This window comes from Natrix helvetica, assembly GCF_964273705.1.
Source record: "Natrix helvetica genome assembly, chromosome: 7".
NCBI classification, from domain to species: domain Eukaryota; kingdom Metazoa; phylum Chordata; class Lepidosauria; order Squamata; family Natricidae; genus Natrix; species Natrix helvetica.
The window spans coordinates 28,339,539-28,359,803 of NC_138558.1; the positions used below are offsets into that span (position 1 = coordinate 28,339,539).

General features: G+C 34.7%; 1 protein-coding gene across 3 annotated transcripts in view; it reads left to right on the plus strand.

The window, feature by feature from the left end:
* The window catches only part of LRBA (LPS responsive beige-like anchor protein), a 357,721-nt gene that overhangs the window by 230,038 nt on the left and 107,418 nt on the right, over nucleotides 1–20,265 (plus strand). For all 3 annotated transcript variants that reach the window (XM_081959507.1, XM_081959508.1, XM_081959509.1), the window contains exons 41-42: nucleotides 18,217–18,334; nucleotides 19,206–19,308. In XM_081959507.1, the coding sequence (XP_081815633.1) occupies nucleotides 18,217–18,334; nucleotides 19,206–19,308 (221 nt within the window). The remainder of the gene's footprint in view (nucleotides 1–18,216; nucleotides 18,335–19,205; nucleotides 19,309–20,265) is intronic.

The window sequence follows — 20,265 nt, forward strand, 5'->3', positions numbered from 1 at the left end:
CAAAGTAGTCTCAGTGATGGCAAAAGCAGTTGGAGCTGTGACTCCTAACCTGGTAGAGTAATGCAACAAACAGATCCCAGGAAATAACATCAGAACTCTCTCCCAGAAGAGTGCATTACTAGGAACAGTTAAGAAATGGCACAGACTCTTCAATTTTAATCTCTCTCCCCCTCCCCCTCCCTCCCTCCCTCCCTCTCCCTCCCCCTCTCCAGTCTACATTACCTTAAAGAAAAACAATAAGGATAATATAAACCAACCCTTAATTGGTAGGACATGTTAGCGTTAATCATTCAAGAAATTCATGATGGTATTCCCTAGGCAGCCAGAGCTGCCTGGTAGCAACAAGATACAGGATTTCAATGTGTAAACAGTGATAACAGTGATATGTCATTTGTATTACAATTTGGCTGTTAATTGTGCTGAAAGCTGCAGCTGAAGAGCAACTTTCTGTTCAACAGTGTAAAATTAAAAAATGATATAGATATAGACAGATATGTTACGGAAAATTATAAAAATTGTACCTGTTGAATTTTAATTGAAATGATCTATACTGATTTTTTTTTTTTTTTGCATTTGACAATAAGAAAATACATGACTTTTACAGAAGCTTTTAAAATAACCATGCATTTCCATTTACTAATAGGAACTTTGTGGCCACAGACCATAGCTATGATTAAATTAGGGTTACTAGTATACTTTAAAAAGCACCAAATTTGATTGTATAAAATTGTACTAATTCCTTTATATCTGAAATGAAAAAAATCCCAACAAGAAGCAAAATTTAGTTTCTTATTTTGCTGGCATACCTTAGAGATTCCTTCAGTAAAAAATTCTACGTATCATCCATTTGATTCAGCATGGATAGTGAGATTATAGAGCAAATAATGTACTCTTAGTTAAGCGTAGCTAAGTTAGTATATGAAAGGAATTATTACACCAAGTATAGATATATACAGTATGCACTTCCTTTTTAACGCAGTATATGATTTCACTAGCTATCATCTCTGGCAGCTCAGTTGAGTCCTGTTATATAATAGTAAAAGTTGAAAATGACTTCTAAACAGCTCTGAAACCAATACTCCCCCCCCAAAAAAAACCTAGCATGTGTAGAACAGGTATATTTAGTGAGGGGGGGACAAGTATGTACACCAGAGGTCAGTTGTCCTATTGGCAGACAAAGCAGGACAAATGGACTTTGTTCTTAATAGCAAGGACTTGAAATAATAATTGCATGTACATCAGGATGTGGTTAAGATAGTTTAAGGTGATTACCACAGCAGTACAAGTATTTAATGGGCATCACATCTTGATGTTTTTTACCAAACCCTCCAGACATCTTTAACTAGATGTAAAAATGATGTTGAAGAATGGAAAGAAAAGAGAGTGGAATGATGAAAAAGTTTCACAGGAACTCACCTACATTAAAATAGGTGACTTTATAAAATTGGGCTTAAATACATTGTAACTATATTTTGCGCCCGTATTACATCAGAATGACTCCATTTATGTATCTTGAACTCAGCCAATATTATAAACCCGACACAACAGAAACTTGCCAAAATAAGCAGAAATATACTTCAGAATATGTAATTATCTCCTTGTAATTCTCAAAGATCTACCCGAAGGCAGAGAGTGCTAAGAATGACTGGGTTAAATCAGGCTGTCTTTGGACCTTGCACATAGGAACGGCCAACATTAAATGGCAGGTGGACCAAGGCAGTCCACCTGCCATTTATCCCACTTGATAAAAAGCATCGACGAAAGAAACCTAAAGCAAGATGGATCGACATCAGCAACTATTATGGGCCCAATTGGCAAAAGAAATCTCAGGACTGTATTGGTTGGAAACATGTGGAAGAGACTTTCATCCTGCTGGGATAGACAATGGCTAAAATGATGCTGCTGATAGTGATGAATTCCCAAAGGTACTACAAATAGTCTTTCTTAGTCACATTATTTCTTGTAATTGCTCTTTTCATTCAATATGATTTATGAAACAAGGGTTATATTTTCTATTTAACTTAAAAGAAATGATAAAACCACGTTGCCTAGTGTGTAAGGTGGTAGCGCTATAGTTTTCCAGGGTAATACTATAATCCTGTTTAAAATATATCAGAATATTATGGGAGGAGTTTTAAAGAAAACAGCTTGCTTTCTACTTTCCAAAAACTCACCAAGAACTCCCTCTTACTTCTGTTACTTTCTTCTACTTTTATTCCTTCTTTTAAATACCTTTTAATAGCCATGTAAATGTAGATGAAGGAAACAAACAGGCATTTCTGGGAACAATTTGAACTGTTATTGTCGGAATAACTGCATACACAACAAGGGATTTACTGTACAGTTTGCAAATACTATAATTAAATCATAATGAGATACATGAGACACTACTTTTGTCATAGTTTCGTCAAACTGATTTTGTCAGCGCTGGTGCAGAACCCTTGACACATCACTTTGAGTGCTCATTAGGCAGCCAATGTCTTCAAATTTTCATTAATTTGATGAACTCATTCATCTGTGGGAGTGACATTTTAGGCTAGGTAGGAAATAGCTTAGAGTACAGAATACTTACTCAACCTTATTATTTCTTGCTTTGGGGATTCTGCCATACATTTGTTCCTTTACAGTTACTTACAGCAACACTTACACAGTCAACCAAAGGATTGGAATACTATTGGCAAATGCTGTAACCCAACACTTCGCAGTATCTAGTGGATTATTTTTGCTGCTGTCAGAATTAACTTTTATTATTTTATGTGGCTCAAATTATCTGAATATCATTTGATAGTAAATATTGAAAAATCAGAACAAATTTTAAAATTAAGCTTTTATGACATAAATATATCGCATAGAGAAAAAAAGGTTGCAACTTTTGTAATTCAGTCTTATCAGTTTAGAAATATATGCAGAGTTTTGGGTAAACTGAATTTTTAGACCATCAAACCTTGATGCTGCAAGCAAAGATAGGACAAGGCTTCCTGTTTGAACTGAACAACAATTAATCCATGATATTTCCAATTAACTTAATATTTCAGCTTCATATTTCAGCTAAGATAATTAGCTTTATTAGAACTAATCCAGATTTTGTTAATTTTCTATTTTAATTGTTTCCAAAACGGATAGCTGCAATTTTTCATTTCTGATAAACTGTTATATGAGTTAAGAGTTTCTTATAATAATTAATCAATTTAGTTACTATTTTAGTTACACCTTGAATAAAAAACATTCAGAATTTTAGTCTGCTCTCACATATTCAGATTTTGAAGTTTTCGCACTTGACTCGCATATCTCATTCTGTTTTCTCAGGCCTAGGAATAAGAATTTAAACTTTCTAATTTATAATACTGTAAAAAACAAAGCTTACAACATGATTCAATGAATAATCATTCACTCATCATTCATCAACAATCACTCTTACTGTCAAATGAGAAATCCTACCCATTTTCTCATACTTTTTCAGAGCAGAGAGAAGAATACCTGTTTCTTTTGTGAAGGTTGAAAAGTATTCATCTCTTGTTCTGAACTCCTAATCCTGTAATCAATATGAGAACTCTCACATTGACTGACCTTAACTGAGCTAGGAAGCTAACCAAGATCAGACCTGCTTAATATTTGGATGGAGAACCTGGCTCCATTAATCGTAGGCTGGCCTGGTAATTAAAAGCATCCTGAACAGCAACAGTGAAGCATTTTAATTTTATTGCTAAGAAAATTGCAATAGTATCTAGAAGTATCCAGGAAGTCATGATGAATTGACATTACTCAACTCAATTAAGCAATTTAACAAACATTAAAAGAAATCCTGGAATAACCTTTTTTTAAAAAAACTTTATAATATATGATCAATTTCATATTTGTTTTATATAGATAGATAGATAGATGATAGATGATAGATAGATAGATAGATAGATAGATAGATAGACAGACATACACTATATATATACACTAGTCAGCACAAATACAACACACACACAGCACAAATACAACACACACACATATGTTACATTCATATATATATATGAATGCAAATTATGTGACCATGGGAATGCTGCAATGGTCATAAGTGTGAAAAATGGTCAAAAATAACTTTTTTCAGTGCTATTGTAACTTTGAATGGTCACTATATATATGTACTGTTGTAAGTCAAGGACCACCTGTATGTGTCAGAATAAGCGGAAGGCCTTTTGTCGTAATTCTGAACATAAAGATGTCCAGAGGTATCCTTACTGTTTTCCAGGAAATGTCATATATTATGTTTTGTTACTTTCATTATAATGTGATGTAGCACCATTTTTTGAAGGGAAGAATCTCAGGATATCTGTTGAATATCTCTCTCTTCTGCATTAGGAGAGAAGACATAGTATAAGAAAAGCTGCAAGAAGAATTGTTTGGCATAAAAAGAAGAGATTTTTCTGGAGTGTTTTTCATTATGTTTTTAACAAGTATAAAAAATAAATAGATATATAGTTCTGTAAATATGACTTTGTAAGTTGTAGATTAGTGCTTTTAAGTTATGGGGCTGTGATATATTATCCTGTTCATTTCATTATTGCAGATTTTTCTGAAGGCTATAGATATTTTCTAATGGTTTTTTAAAAATAGATAAGCTTGCATTATTTGAAATGGACTTTGGCTGAAATAAGAGTAATTTTATCAATTCAAGAAAAATGTTTCTAAAAATACATAGGTAATTTAATAGTAATATTAATAGTCCAGAAGAGTAGTTATTCTGTCTTCTGGAAGGTAAATCCTATGTGTCATAATATAGCAATGAAAATGAGGAAACATTTTAGAATCAAAAATAAAAGATTGGCTGTGTATAATAACCAAAAGGATAAACAATTTTAGTAATCGGGATCAGTATAATTTGAATTCCCTGTAACACAAATTGAACTTTTTGAAATATAATTTAATGCACGTTCAACAAAGGAGAAAATGGAGTGATTGAAGTTCAATTTGTACCATGTTATTAACCATTTCCGCTTGACTAGGTGAGTAAAAGGATAATGGATGAAGCTTTTATTATTGCCTTTCTGCTAAAATGAAGTGGTATAAAAGATAAGGTAATGACATTAATGAATATAAAGTAAAGAGAGAATCAGTCAAATTCAAAGAGAGAGATGAGATGAGAAAATTTGGAAGTTGTAAGATTTTTTTTTAACGGACCCTATCAACATGAGTAGAACTTGAAAAAACTGGTGCTTGCTATGTATCTAGGTTTTCATTGGGTTTCTTAATATTCATAACATTATAGGTCAAGATCCTAATAAACTATGAAATTATAAAATGTATTTATCACTTGTTTCTCTGTCTCATGGTTTTATTTTTGAAATAATATAATAAGCTTTGTGAAACTTCTCTTTGCAACACTAAAGAAAATTTTTCAGAGCCAGGCTTGATGTGTTACTCCGCACAAATCCTAATAGGAGATTTACTCATTGTGTATAAGAATCGGTCTATGTAGCCATGCACCATCAAGATCATGAAACACATGATTTTACATTGCCCTCATTGCCAACGTGTTTGAGAAACTTTAATTCTTCTTTAGTGATGTGTTGGTTCATAATTAAAGTTTTTTTTTAAAATTCTCCCATTGTACAAGGAATTTTTTATCCTAAACAGTATTGCTAGATTTTTGCCTAGCAGCTATTAAAATCTACAAACAGGTAATTAAGGGTACTAGCTATAGATGGACCTATTAAAATTTTCTTTTATTTTTTTCTATTAAAAACTTTATTTGTCTTTATATCATTTTGTGTCCTTCATGGGCTCCTCCTTTAGTCTTAGTTATTATTAAGAATTGTTATAGAATACTGTTAATGTTGTATATTGTGTTAAAGCAATCCTAACCTTTTAGTTATCTTTTATCACATATACTGTATTTCAGTGGTACTATTGAAATGGATGAACTTTTTTTCTTTGTATTTTATCCTGGTCTTTGACATGAATATTTGATTGATAGGTTTTGGGCTATGTTAGAATTACAGCAACATTTGCATTTTATTCTTGGTGGTGTTCAAAGCAGTTTGTATGACCTTGTTCCGTTTTTTTCTGATAGACAAACTATGCAATACATACAGGCAACAGATGTTCAGAACTACCCAATGAACAATTTAGTAAATGCAGATTTAAATATAGATCTTGTGTCATGTAATAGTTAACAATTATGCGGATCTACATTTAGGGAGATTGTTTACAGGTTTAGTACCAGCTATCACCTCTTGTGGTACAGTTGTTAGAATACAGTACTGCAAAATACTTCTGCTGACTGCAGTTCGGCAGTTCGAATCTCACCAGGCTCAAGGCTGACTCAGCCTTCCATCCTTCCAAGGTGATGAAAATGAGGACCCAGATTGTTGGGGGCAATAGGCTGACTTTGTAAAACCGCTTAAAGCAGGCTGTAAAGCATTGTAAAGCGGTATATAAGTCTATGTGTGATTGCTATAGCAATAGCAATATGCTGATGATGCAATATGCTGATATAGCAATAGCAATATGCTGATGATGCTCAGTTGTGCTTCTTTTTTCCCAATTAGTTTGGATTAAATATCCTTAGATCTTGCTTGGATTTTAGCCTGTAAAAAGGATCGAATATAGAAGCTAATTTAAATCAACGTAGTGTTACTCTGGAGATGAATTTCAGGATTTTTGAGATTCACTTATTCTACTTGGGAAGGTATTTACTAAAATAAAAAATAGTAATTTAGATGTTTTCCTGGAATAGTGCCGATACTGAATAAATAGTGTAAGTTACAGGAAAATGTTTTTACAGCTTCAGTGGCCATGTGATGCTGCCTGGAGGAGAGAAGAGAGATGGAGCTTTCATGAACTAGTATAATCACCTCAGTCTAGTTTATTGCACTATGGTCTTTGAAAATACTTCTTGAAGATGGTCTGCAAATTAACAGCTAACTGAAAATTCAACAAAAATGAAATAACTCATTACATCATGTTGAAACAGCTTCACTGGTATCATTTGCCTTCTGAGTGCTCACTATACTACATATATTGCCATAGGCCAAATTACTTAAAGGATGGCCTATTTTTATACAGTCCTTGGACTGTTAGGTCATCAATGGAGCACATTTAATTGTGTTGCTCTAGACATTTGACACAGTTCATCTATATAATGGAGTAAATTTCTACTTGAATTGAAGCAAGTTCTCCCCTTCTTATAGTTGAAAGTTACAATATACAGTATTTTGCAAGCTGTTTCTTTATCGAGAGGTTCATTAAAAGCCTTTATCAAGTAATTTGTAAACATTTAAGGTCCATAGGGATGTGCACTAATAAATTGTGGCTTGCTGTTTATTAGCAAATGGGTTGGTGTTTTGCTGTTTTTGCACCCTGGAGTATATCCCATATCATTCACTACATATATGAATATTTTCTCAATTTCAGTTAAATATTATTGTTAATCCTTGTTTGCATTTTGAGAAATAAATTGATGTTTCTCACTTTTCATCTTGGCAAGTGAGAGTGAAATGTTTTCTCTCTATTTCATATACCTGCTGAGAGAATTTACAGATGACAGCTAGTGTGATCAATCAATATGAAAAAGGATTGAGAATTCCCATCAGAGTGAGAAAAAAATATTGTGGAGATGAAAATCATACTGGTGATAGCCAGTGCTATTCTGGCTTTTGTGAGCTCTCTCTGTTAAGTGAAGCCACAACCTCCATGAGTTGAAATTACTGTTTCATTGACTATATAGGAGTTCTTAGGTAGCCACCCAGACTTCATAGAAGACTGGGCCTTGCCCAGCCCATAAATGACATAGCAATGACTCTCCTTGGCGACACCAAGGAGTAGGGCCTTCTCTGTGATGGGCCCAACCCTCTGGAATGACCTCCCCCCCGACATTAGAACCACTTCTGACCTCCGCTCCTTCCGGCAAAAATTGAAGACTCACCTGTTCCGATTAGCAGGCCTGGCATAATTACAACTGTCCCTCCTGGCAAATGTATCATTATCTGGTTATTTTAGGGTTTTTTAATCTGTTGTGTCTGTTTTAGGGATTTTAAAAAATTATATTTATTCAGCTTTGTACAGTTCTTTTAATTGCATTTTAACCTCCTCCAAACTGTACATATTTAATTTTTTATTGTATTTTTGTGATATTCTCTATGGACTGTACACCGCCCCGAGTCCCTTCTGGGAGAGGGGGCAGTCTAGAAGCACAAATAAATTGAAATTGAAATTGAATCTCTATTCATCAGATTCTCAAAGTTCTGAAAATGTCAATAATAAGCCACTGTTCATTACGTATCTCCTAAAAACTTTTGACTCATGAAAACATGGCACTTATAGGAGAATATGTCAAGCTAATATATAAAAGAAAAAGAAAAAATTGTAATGGATAAACATATGAAATGCAAAGAATATTAATGCTGTTTAATAACTATATATGATTTTAAGTCATATGTAAGGAGACACTGTAGATGGTCATATTATTGGCAGATGAAAAAGTTAAATCTGTAGGGTTGCTGTGAAAATGGTATATACAGTATAATAGCAATTGTTAGGAAAGGAATTGGAAAAATACATCATCAACAGAAATATGTTGTAAATATAGTTGCATAAAATGTATGTATGCTAATTTTTATGTGTAGATGCAAATTCTCCTGTGCGCTGCTTGGAGACTCCATGCATGGGTTATAACTTCTGCCTATTAGCCCAGAGATTGAGTTTGAAATGTTTGGACATTCCTCCTTGGTTTGACTGGTGTCAGTTTCTTAACTCAGTCTAGCTCAAAGAGACACATCTTTTCCTCTCTCTCGGTTAATAGCCAGAGTTTATGAAAATAATTCCATTATTGGAGTCTTCAGCATCAAAGCAAGTGCTATGAAATATTATAAAATGAATACACCTTACCATAGTACAGAAAGATATAATAAAATTGCATATTAATATTCTTGCTTGGTCTTTTACCCAGTCAGGTACTGAGAATGTTTGTCTTGACTTGTCTTGGACTTGATAATCCACCAAATAGAAAATTTATATTTATATTTTTCATTCATTCATTTAATCATTCATTTATTCTTTCATTCAGTAAATCACTTTAGGTATCTCATGACTCCAGACCAAAAACAGAGAAGCATTGCTTATAAAACAATTACTGAAACTCATATCATGTATTTTGTTTGTGTGCCTGTAGTTGTCTAAGGGATTATCATGATAATTGGTTGCCCAGTTGTATCATCCGATAAAGAAACATAGATTATGATATAGATGCTTTTATCAACAATTATTCTGAAGTCTTGTTATTTCTGTTTGTCATTACTTTTAATTTAATGGATTATTTGCTTTTAATTTAACTATTATTGGCTTTTAATTTAACAGATTAATAATTTTCCCTTGTTAAAATTATTTAAACTCTATTGTTTGATAGCCAATATCAGCTCTTAGTTTTTTGCTAATTTTATCTAGATTCTGTGGATTGTAGCTGAAGCATCAGTCCTGCAAGTAATACTTGAAGAAGCCTAGATGCCAAACTTTTCTAAGGCAGGCTACTCAATAAGACCATATAATTAATGGAAATCAGATTAATTCTATCTTTGCTTTTTCTGCTTGTGCCAGGAGAATTTAAAATTGGGTATACAGAAAAGTATAATTTTGCTGTACTGCCTTTCAAAAAAGTTTGAAAACAAATAAATAGGGATTAGAAATTTAAAAAAAAAGTCTATCATAAAAGCAAATGAATAATTTACAGGCCGTGGGCTTTGAGGTGCATCAGGTCAGCAGAAATAATGCATTATGAAAAAGGAATTCAGTTTGCTATAAATCTGTCTATCTCAGCAGCTTAAAATAAAACAGTTTTACCCATCTCAGGCAACATTAGTTTGTTAGTCTCTGCTTCATGTATCAAAAATCATTCTGTGAAAATATCAATATCATTGGTTAATATAAATGAAATTAATTTTTAAAGCTGGCTAAAGGTTGACATATGAAAAATTGCATTACTTTGCAGAAGAGAAATTTCTGTCTTCTAGTGAAATTTCAGGTCAGGAGGGCAAGTAATTTTCACAATCTTCAATGGGAACCAGTGAAATATGAACTTCATTGTCACCTAGCCCCAAAGCGATAAGATAAAATGAGCTGATACATCATTTGCTGTGGTTTTATCATCTCCTGCAGTAATTGGAAGAGAAAACATAAGAGCTTTTTTCTCCCCCCAATCTTGCCTCCTTACACAGACTTAAAACCATTTTAGTCTGATCAATGCAAAGGTCACATAGTATATTATTTATTTATTTTAAATTCTTTGTGCTTGCTAAAATGTCTAGTGAAACATTAAAATAATGAATATAGTTAATTGAGTTTGTCACATGAAAGAAGTGAACGAGAACGTATATCAAGCTGCAATGGAAATAGCAAGTAAAATGATATGATGAAATTTTCAGTGAGTGCATGAATAAACATTTTCCATTTAAGCTTGATTTCAAATAAATGATTACTAATAATTGTGATAGCTATTTTTCTTTGTTAACATCCTTGTCATTATTGTCCTGTTCTCTGTGTTAGACATGTTTGGAAGCTTGATGTTATCTGAAGCAAATATTTATTTTTCCCTCTTATGGGGCTTTTTTTAAAAATCTAGTTTACCTACTCAAGGACATATGTTTATGAGTGTAACATTTTCTGATATTCATGGTAATTATTTAGTTCTATAAATAAATTACATTAGCGCAAATTATTATTATTTTTCTTCAGTGTTGACATAACAAAATGTTGTTAGAAAAGAAAAAAGAAATTGAGCCCACATCAGATTGAATGATCAGTGTACTGTATTCCTAGGTGAAGGAAGTTGACACAATCTTCAGAAAGTATAAACACGACATAGTTCTTAAAATTTGAATACCTGTTGGATATTCCGTTATTTACAAATTAAAAATAAAACCAGTTCATAAGGCACGTATGCAAATTTGAACACCTTTTCAGTTTGTACTTTGTTATATCTCCTTGGGCAGAAATAACAACTTACAAACATTTCGTATTAAGACTATTTCTAATCTTCTGTTTAGATTTCCCCCCTCCATTTCTTACAGTGCTCTTATAGCCCAGAAATATCCCTAGATTTTCTTGTATCCACCGCATATCGGAGATCTCTATTTTTAGTGATATTTTTTTACTAAATGTTTAGTAATATTTAGCGTAGCTAGTGTGGAGGCCAATTCAAAACCACTATATTTCTTTCATCGTAAGTACAACATGGTTCATTTTGGAGATATTTTGGAGAGCATCATCTTCCTGTATGTCCACTCTCTTTTCTTTAATCCTAACTTCTATTCAGTGCATGATTCTAGGCAGCAGAAATTTTCAATAGTGAATCCACTTCATACGTAGATCAAACTGCATTCTGACATTATACGTTATACTGAAGTATTGTAAGCATTCTTACCTGTTCTTTTAAGAGGGCATTGTGGAGGCAGTGCTAGGTAAAAGTAATGGCATATTATTACAGGTGTCACTCTTTTATGTTTACAAAACTATATTTTAGCACTACAATGGTATTTCAAAAATGTGCGTTTAGTTTTTCTACACTGAAGATTGGAATTAAATCATATAATATCTGGATGCAGTAACTAATCTAAAAAGAAAATGGGATACTTATGAATCAGAGACAATTTCTATTGTAATGTGTTTGTTTCCAACATCCATGATTTAGCTGAGTTCAGTTCCGTACCACTTTACAGTAAAGTATTCTTTGAGATTGCAATATATGCACTATAAATATGAAGTTTATTTTTCTAAATTGGTATAGTCCAGGGGTGTCCAAACCTGGGAACTTTAAGACTTGTGGACTTCAACTCCCAGAATTCCCCAGCCAGCCATGCTGGCTGGGGAATTCTGGGAGTTGAAGTCCACAAGTCTTAAAGTTCCCAAGTTTGGACACCCCTGGTATAGTCAAATATTTGGCAGCTTAGTCATAGTTTTTAAATATTTTTTAAACTGTGGTTTATGTCAGGGGTTCCTAACCCATGGTCTATGACCCAGTACCAGTCCATGGTCCATTCAGAACTTCACCACAGAAGTGGTGAGCAAGTGCACAGGTACACACATGCAAAACTGCATTTGTGAAAGTGGTGTGTGCAAAATCATCCCCCTTCACGTCCCATCCCATCACCACCACTGCTGCCTCTGCCAGTCCACTGAGAACCTCAGTGGACTGGCAGAGGCAGCAGTAGTGATGATGGGATGGGGCGTGAGGGGGGATGATTTTGCATGTTTATATGATTGGTTTAGCTTCTCAAAGCATCCCCATAAGGGGCTGAAGTTATATAACATGCTAAGTCCTATTGTTAAACTTTTTAGGCCACATATAATTTTGACACCTATGTGAAAAACTAAAATGTTAGAAATACAATTAATTCATCACATGTTTTATATTTTGACAAATTTACAAATAGGCAAATTTGTTATGGATAATCGGCAGTGAGGGAAGAATGTAGGAGTGACTCAGATGCCCGCTTGCAAGGTAGGGCTGGCTGGGGACACTGGTACCCTTGCTGATATGCTGAGGTAGGAAGGTGAAGTGAGCTTTTCTTCACTACTCCCTTTGTATCCCCTCCCATCAGAAAACTGGCATTTGTTCTGCAGGTCAGTCAAGGAGGAGGAATTATTTCCTGTACTCCCTGCCAGTTTCTCATAAATAACCTCAATAGGGATGTTGGCAGAACTTGGAAGTTCTGCTCCCACTGTTTTTGACTGCCTGTGGTCATTTTGTTTCTTAGTTTAGATAAACAAACATCTCTGAAAGGATGACCCAGTGGGTCACAAGTTCTCTAGTGTGTCACAAGCTCTCTGGTGTTACCTAAAATTTGATACGTTCCCCTCCTTCCTAAAACCAGATTTTAAAAAAACCCAATTAAACAAACAAGTCAAAAACATTATACTTATTCATGCATTCATTTATTTATTGAGGAAAATTATTCAAAATGCACATATCAACCCAAGACACACAAGTTATCTAACTAAAGAATGGTTACAATGGAAGAAAGCAATTGTTTTGGAATGGCCAAGTTAAGCCCTGCCCTTCATCTTACAGAAGTGTCATGGGAGGACCTGAAGTGGGCAGTTCATCATTCAATCTGAATTGAAGCTGTTCTGTTAGGTGGAATGGGCTGAAATTCCTCCAAGCAAATGTGCAGGATTGATGAGCAATTATTGGAAATGTTGCTGTTATTCTTGCCCAACAGGAGCATACCAGTTATTGAAAGCCATGATTAACATACTTTTATCATGTACATTAATGGAGCTTTGGATCATTTTCTTCAATAAATAAATGAACAAGTATGTTTTTATCTTATTTGTTTAAATAGGTTCTCTATATGAGTTTTATAACTTGTGTGGAAAACAAACCACATTTTAGACCATGTTTATGCAGAGATATTAAAAATTCAAAAATGTTCACAAACTTTTAAATACTATTGTCCATGTATTTGTATAATATAAAAAACAGGTAATGTATTTTTCAGTTAAATATATATTAGTACTGTGTTTCCCTGAAAATACGACCTGTCCCGAAACTAATGCCTTGCCACATTTTTCGCGTGGGCAAAAATATAAGCCCACCTCCGAAAATAAACCCCCTGGACAACCCCCCCTTCGGCCAGGCAGAGCACCGCTCACCGACAAGCAATGGCAATAAATGCGAGCGCCTTTCCCCCCCGGCTCCCGCAGCTTGGTGCCTTTGGCATACCACTAGGTTGGGGAGTGGCGTTCTGCCTGGCTGGAGGGGGGAGTTGCCAGGTGGCTGCTCCCTTGCAAGTGGGTTCCCGAAGAGCCGGGCACAGCCTCAGGGGTGAAGCAGCCATGAGGTGACCATGCTCACGAGCAGCTGCCTGGCAAATCCCCTCCCTAGCCAGGCAGAGTGCCATTCACTGACCTAGGGGGTATCACTAAGGTGCCAATCCACATGGCGCTCTGCCCACCCCCCAGCTCCCGCGGCTTGGCACATTTGGGATACCCTCTAGGTCAATGCATGGAGCTCTGCCCAGCTGGAGAGGGGGGTTGCTTGAGCACCTGTTCCGCCCCCAGCCTCATCAAGCCCTTGCGCAGCTCTCTCAGGGCACCGCCACCGGCCGCCGCCACGCTCTGAGCATAACATTGGCTGCCGAGTCTTCCAGCATTGGCCGCTCTAAGAGTGACCTCTATGGTGGGCCAGCTGCTGGACAGAGAGTCTTCCGGAGCCGGCCCACCATAGAGAGTACTCCTAGAGCGGCCAATGCTGGAAGACTCGGCAGCTGTTTTGAAGTTTGGAAGTTATGCTCGGAGTGTTGCGGTGGCGGCGGGCAGCGGCGGTGCCCTGGGGGAGCTGCTTGATGAGGCTGGGGGTGGAACAGGTGCTTGCACAACCCCCCTCTCCAGCCGTGCAGAGCTCCATGCACTGACCTAGGGGGTATCCCGAATGTGCCAAGCCGTGGGAGCTGGGGGGGCGGGCAGAGCACCACGTGGCTTGGTGCCTTAGTGATACCCTCTAGATAGTTGAATGGCGCTCTGCCCAGCTGGACAGGGGATTTGGCGGGCGGTTGCTCGTGAGCGTGGTCACCTCATGGCTGCTTCGCTCCTGAGGCTGTGCCCGGCTCTTCGGGAGTCCGCTCGCAAGGGAACAACCGCCCGTCAACCCCAAAACAATAAGCCCTCCCTGATAATAAGCCCAATGCCATATTTCGTGGGGCAAAAGAAAATAAGTCCCTGTCGTATTTTCAGGGAAACACTAGTAATTTAATTTATTTTCTGGAACTTTTCATTTGAAAGACTTTATCTGTTAAAATCTCACATTAGATATTAACACATTTCTTTCTATAGCTAGAGGTTGATGGCTATAGCTAGAAGTGAGGTCGTGCTGCTTAAACGTTCCATGTCCAGTGTGTAAGAAAAAGCATTGTCCCTTTTCAATGACTCGTGGCAATTAAATGTAAAATAATATACAATAACACAACACTTAATAGAGTGTTCCATGTGAATCGAATAAGCAGGGTTCCTGAATTTGGTAGGAATATGCTAAAAAAATAAGTTTTCAGATTAGAAAAATACAATTTAAACAAGAAAGGACATATAATTTTCGAAGACAATACTTCAAGATAAAAGATTACCTGAAAGAGGGTATGTGTGTATATCTTAGAAACTAATATGCCTAGTGTGATAACACAATAGTGGTTGTAATGATGCAGTTTCCATGGCAACTGGTTCACTGGAGGGCTAGACCTCTGTCTAGGGTGCTGTCAGTATATGTGGAGTTTCCAAGGAAGAAAGTCCCAAAGAAGATCTGCTTCTCCTAATCCAGTTTTAATTGAACTCCAGAGACTTTGAAGTGAATCTACAGACAAGGCAGATACCATTCCAGCAAGGAATGAAGGCCTGTTTTAGCTGCCTCCAGACTCCTCACTTGTTCAAGTTACTGCTTCAAAAATAGCCTAGAAAAGCTTTTTTGACTATTCTGAAGTTATATTTAAGGTTCTATTCAAAGAAAAATTGTGATTATAACCATGATTTATCATTTAATATTAGGTAAGAACTGTTATTACATTTTCCATTTTTATGATTAGCTACATTGAATTATCCGGGATATTAACTAAAGAGTAAAAGTTATATTTACATAGACGTGTATTGCAGAACTTAGTCCTGGATACAGAATAACATGTCAAATATTTCCTTTTGCCTTACAATATTTAATAATACAATATACCAGAATACCTTTAGTCAATTGGTGAAAGTATACTGCATTATGGAAATCTAGAATAAAGTAGGACTATTGTAATTGCTTTGTATTTTAAGAGGTAACTATGGAAGAAACTACATATCTTCCATAATGTTTACTTTTGTACTGAATACTAGAAGTAAGGCAAATTTGAAAAACAAATTGCAGTAAAATATATGGAAGAGAAAGTATTTTCTAGGAAGAAATAAATCATGGATGGAAGAATGTGAGGGACAAATTTTTGCTTTGTAAGATTCAGCAGGTTTAAGTTAAAAAAATTTCAGGAGTATGTAATGGAAAAGAGCAGACCAAAATCCAGATAGGATAAAAGTTAGGGTATTGAGCTAGGTGTAGAAAATCCCAGCTGTGTTTATATTTATAGGATTGCTCTTATTCTTACCCCTCCTAAATAACCTTAGAGGTATAGTATTGAAATAATCTGTGTGTGTCATCTTGAGTTCCAGATTGAAATAGTGTGATAGTTATTAGCAATAATAGTATTTACAGAACAGTAATGATTTCTGCCCTTGCTTTGCTATTTAGGTCATGCTCCCTCATCTTAGCAGTTACCTATTTTTATGTGCATTATAATTATATATAAATGATTTTCAATTTTGTTTTATTCTTAAACTGGATGGTTTCCGATTTTATGGATGATGGAAAGAAACCCTCCATTAGACTATCAAAGTAACAATGCAAACTGAAGTATGTTCCATAGAGAGTGGAACTAACCATGTAGAATGAGGAGCTGATGAATGGGCCTTTTTGGAATTCCCTCTGGAAAATCAAGTGACCACACATAAGAGCTCCAGACAATAGCTTCATGCAAGGAGACCATAAGAACTTTGGCAGCTGAAGGATTTCCATCTTTGCTCAAACTATAATTGACATTTTCAAAAAGATACTTCCTCTCTTAATCACTTCTGTAAATTGTTTGTTAACTGCTTTTTGGACATTAGAAACCTTCAGAATAGAAAATTTTATTACAATGGATGAATCTGCTGCAATGTTTGGTGAAATAAGTTTTATGCAAATTTAAGGACTTATAATTTTTTTTTTAAATGTTGGAATAAATAGAAAAAGGGTGAGAAGAACATTGATTTTAGAAAGTTATAAACAGAGTAAGGGGCTGTTGGATTTGAAAGAAGATTTGAAATTAATTACAAGAATCCTTCCTGTGGGTTGTTTAGGATTCTATAAAATTTTGAAATTAAGTATATCTTCCCATAGGAAAATATTATTTACTTTTATCTTGTCTTTATACTTTTTATAAACAACTGAAAGTGGTGAATATAATTAATAGTCTTCCCTTTTCCTATTTTCTCCAGAACACTAACCCTGTTAGATGAGTTGGGCTGAGATATAGTGACTAGCCAAAGTTGTCCAGGCAACTTTCATGCCTAAAATGGGACTAGAACTCACAGTCTCCCGTTTTCTAGCCTGTGCCCTAATCATTGGAAAAACTATAATTAGGGAGAAGAAACAAAAGATGGGACTTTGAAAAATGGACACTAAATGGAATCAAAAAGAACTAAAGATTATAACGAAAAGATAAGAGATCTGTTAATAGAGAATAGAGCAATATACTGTAACTCTGTAAGAATTCAAGGAAATTGGCATTCAGAAGCTACTTTTAAAACTGTCTACAATCATAAAACTGCATTTAAAAGTGGTTGTAAAAGAGGAACATATTTTACTGGATAAAATTGATACTGATTGATTCGAATGTGGATTTAAAAATTTAAATTTATAAAAATGATAGGAAAAAGATTCTTTATTAGTGGGTCTCTTTTTTAATTATAATCTTTAATTCCTTTTGACATTATATAAAACTGGCTGATGTCTTAATAATTAAAAGAAATGTACAAATAACAAACCAGAACAGTGATTTGAACACATCTATTTTGTAAGTTCAAAAGAAAGTTATCTGAATCACTGTTTTGGTTTTGAAGAAATTTCTCAGAAGAGACAAAGGGAAAATGAAAAGTAATCAAGTTCTGGGATACCATTTAAAGGAGTTAAAATTCAGGATTGTTAAAAAACAAGAGAAAGGAATATAAAGTTTGCTTATTTGATCAAAGTTAAAAATATATATTTTAAGTTGTTTCTGGTATCTCTTCATGATTTTTGCTCATTAGAACTGAATGATGAGATTTTAAGAGGTTTTTTTTTTTAGAGATAATATATGAGAAGAATATTCTTTGTTGTAGTATCAAAGAAGGTGAAAAGTTAAAGAAATTCCTTGTACTAATACTTGTTGTGATGTTTGCCTTATCTGAAACCAGTTGGCTTCTTTGATCAAGATTAAAATATATATTGTATGTTGTTACTAATAACTTGTTATGTCTTGGGTAGTGATACAGATTCATTTAAACTTTTCATGCTTTTCTTAATTTTGAGTATAAAATAACTAAAGATAAACAAACAAGGATATATATTTACTGTATACATTTTCATAAATTAATGAAGCAATTGCTTATTTTAAAAATGTATTTTATATTTGTTTTTATCAGATACTTGCATATACAGATGGATTGCATGGGAAATGGCTGTTTTCAGAGATTCGATCAGTATTTTCTCGACGCTACTTATTGCAGAACACAGCATTGGAAATATTTATGTCCAACAGAGGTAATTCTGGAAATGAGATCTTTTACAAGTTTGAAATATGTATTCACTTGCTTACTATGTCAGATTACATTTTCCTAATAAATGCCAATCAGAATTTTTGAAATTTCTAGGACTTTCACACACAAAGGGAATGCAAGCCCCTCCAGAAATAAAAAACAAAACAAAAACAGAAAATCTTCAGATCCAAGAGCCCTGACACCCATAGCCTCTGGCTCGGCCAGGGGTAGGGATGTATTATCAGGATACGTATGATATTTAACACTGTGTTAATGAATGACCTTATCCAGCAGGTTTACATAGATGGTGAATAGAAGCAGAGGCAAGGTAAAGTCATGAAGGACCTCTCAAAGTAAAGGATTAGATCTTTTTCCTCCTACCAAGAACTGGATCTGGGGAAAGGGAGAGAACCACCACAATGCACTTCTTAATTCCTGCCCTCAAAGTTGTCCACAATGGTACCTTGTTCACTGATACCAAAAGCCCCTGAAAGATCAAGAAGGGCCTATCTGGGTCCTGAACTTTAATGGATAATTCACATACGTATGGAAATATTAATCTACAAAATGTTTCCTACTAATGAATGCCTGCAGTGATAAAGATAGGAAAGAGCATGGATTCATTTATCATTTAGATCCAATAATATAATGATAAAACTAAGTCACTGCTTGGTAAATTCTTTTGTCCCAACAATGATATCAAGACAATTCATTTTATGGAAAGTGAGCACTGTGTTGTTATCATTGTAACATTATGTTGGGATAATGTCTTAAAAATATGCATTGCATTTTCACTATTCTGTCATATGATTTATTATTCCAAGAACCACTGTGTAAATAACAATGAATAATGTCTAAATGTTTCTTGTACATAGTTGCTGTCATGTTCAACTTTCCGGATCCTGCAACTGTAAAAAAAGTAATCAATTGTTTACCTCGTGTTGGAATTGGAACTAGTTTCGGATTGCCTCAAACCAGGTATATTATAACTCTTGAGAACAATTTCAGCTGACAAGGTTGCAATATAAAGTTGAAATGTAGAAAGCAAATAGTAATAATCAGGAAAAAAGATTCAAATCTAGGAAAAGAAAGCAGTCCTTTTTAAAATTTATTTTATTTGGTAACAGCAGACTGTGCCTTATACTTGGGCATAGAATTATGCTAAGCCATGATATATTTTATTTGTTTTTTACTTCTTTGTGTGAATCCAGTTAGCTATTGTTTATTCATTAAACCAGTTAAACAAACAATAGTTTTGTATAATCTGTGACCAGTCTTGAAGTCTATTAGAAAAAGAAATGATAATTGGTGCTTACTAATACAAGTTGTAATGATGTACGGAATTATTAACATAATGAATAATTTTATAATAAAGAATCTATAATACAATTATTATGTATATCGGATCACCAGAAGAAAACAAACCCCCAAAGTATAGATATTATTTCAATATAATATGTGGATGTGTTCTCTCTAGATTGATAGGAGGAGAATCAGAGGACCAGGCATTGACACTTTTATGATGCTTTAAATTGGATTCTTGCCCAGGGCAGGGTATTATACTCACAAATATTCCCTTCCACTTTTATAATTCTATCATTTATGAATTTAAAAGGGCAAATTAGTTGAACACAGTATTTTGGAATCATTTCATCATTACAGTGAACGTTTAGTTCATATAAACAGACTATCCAGGTGCCACTAGTGGAGAAATATCAGTGTAAACCAGACTGTGCATGTATATAGCCTGTAAATATTTTTCTAGCAAACATGTTTTGAGTTCTGTGTTTATGCTATGTTTATTCTGAAGCCAGCTTTTTATAAGACAGAAAACCCTATAGCAAAAATTAATCTGGCAGTGACATTTTAGGATTCCAACAGTTGAGTGTTAACGTAAATGGATATTAATTATTATTGGAACTTTCACTGAAGAGC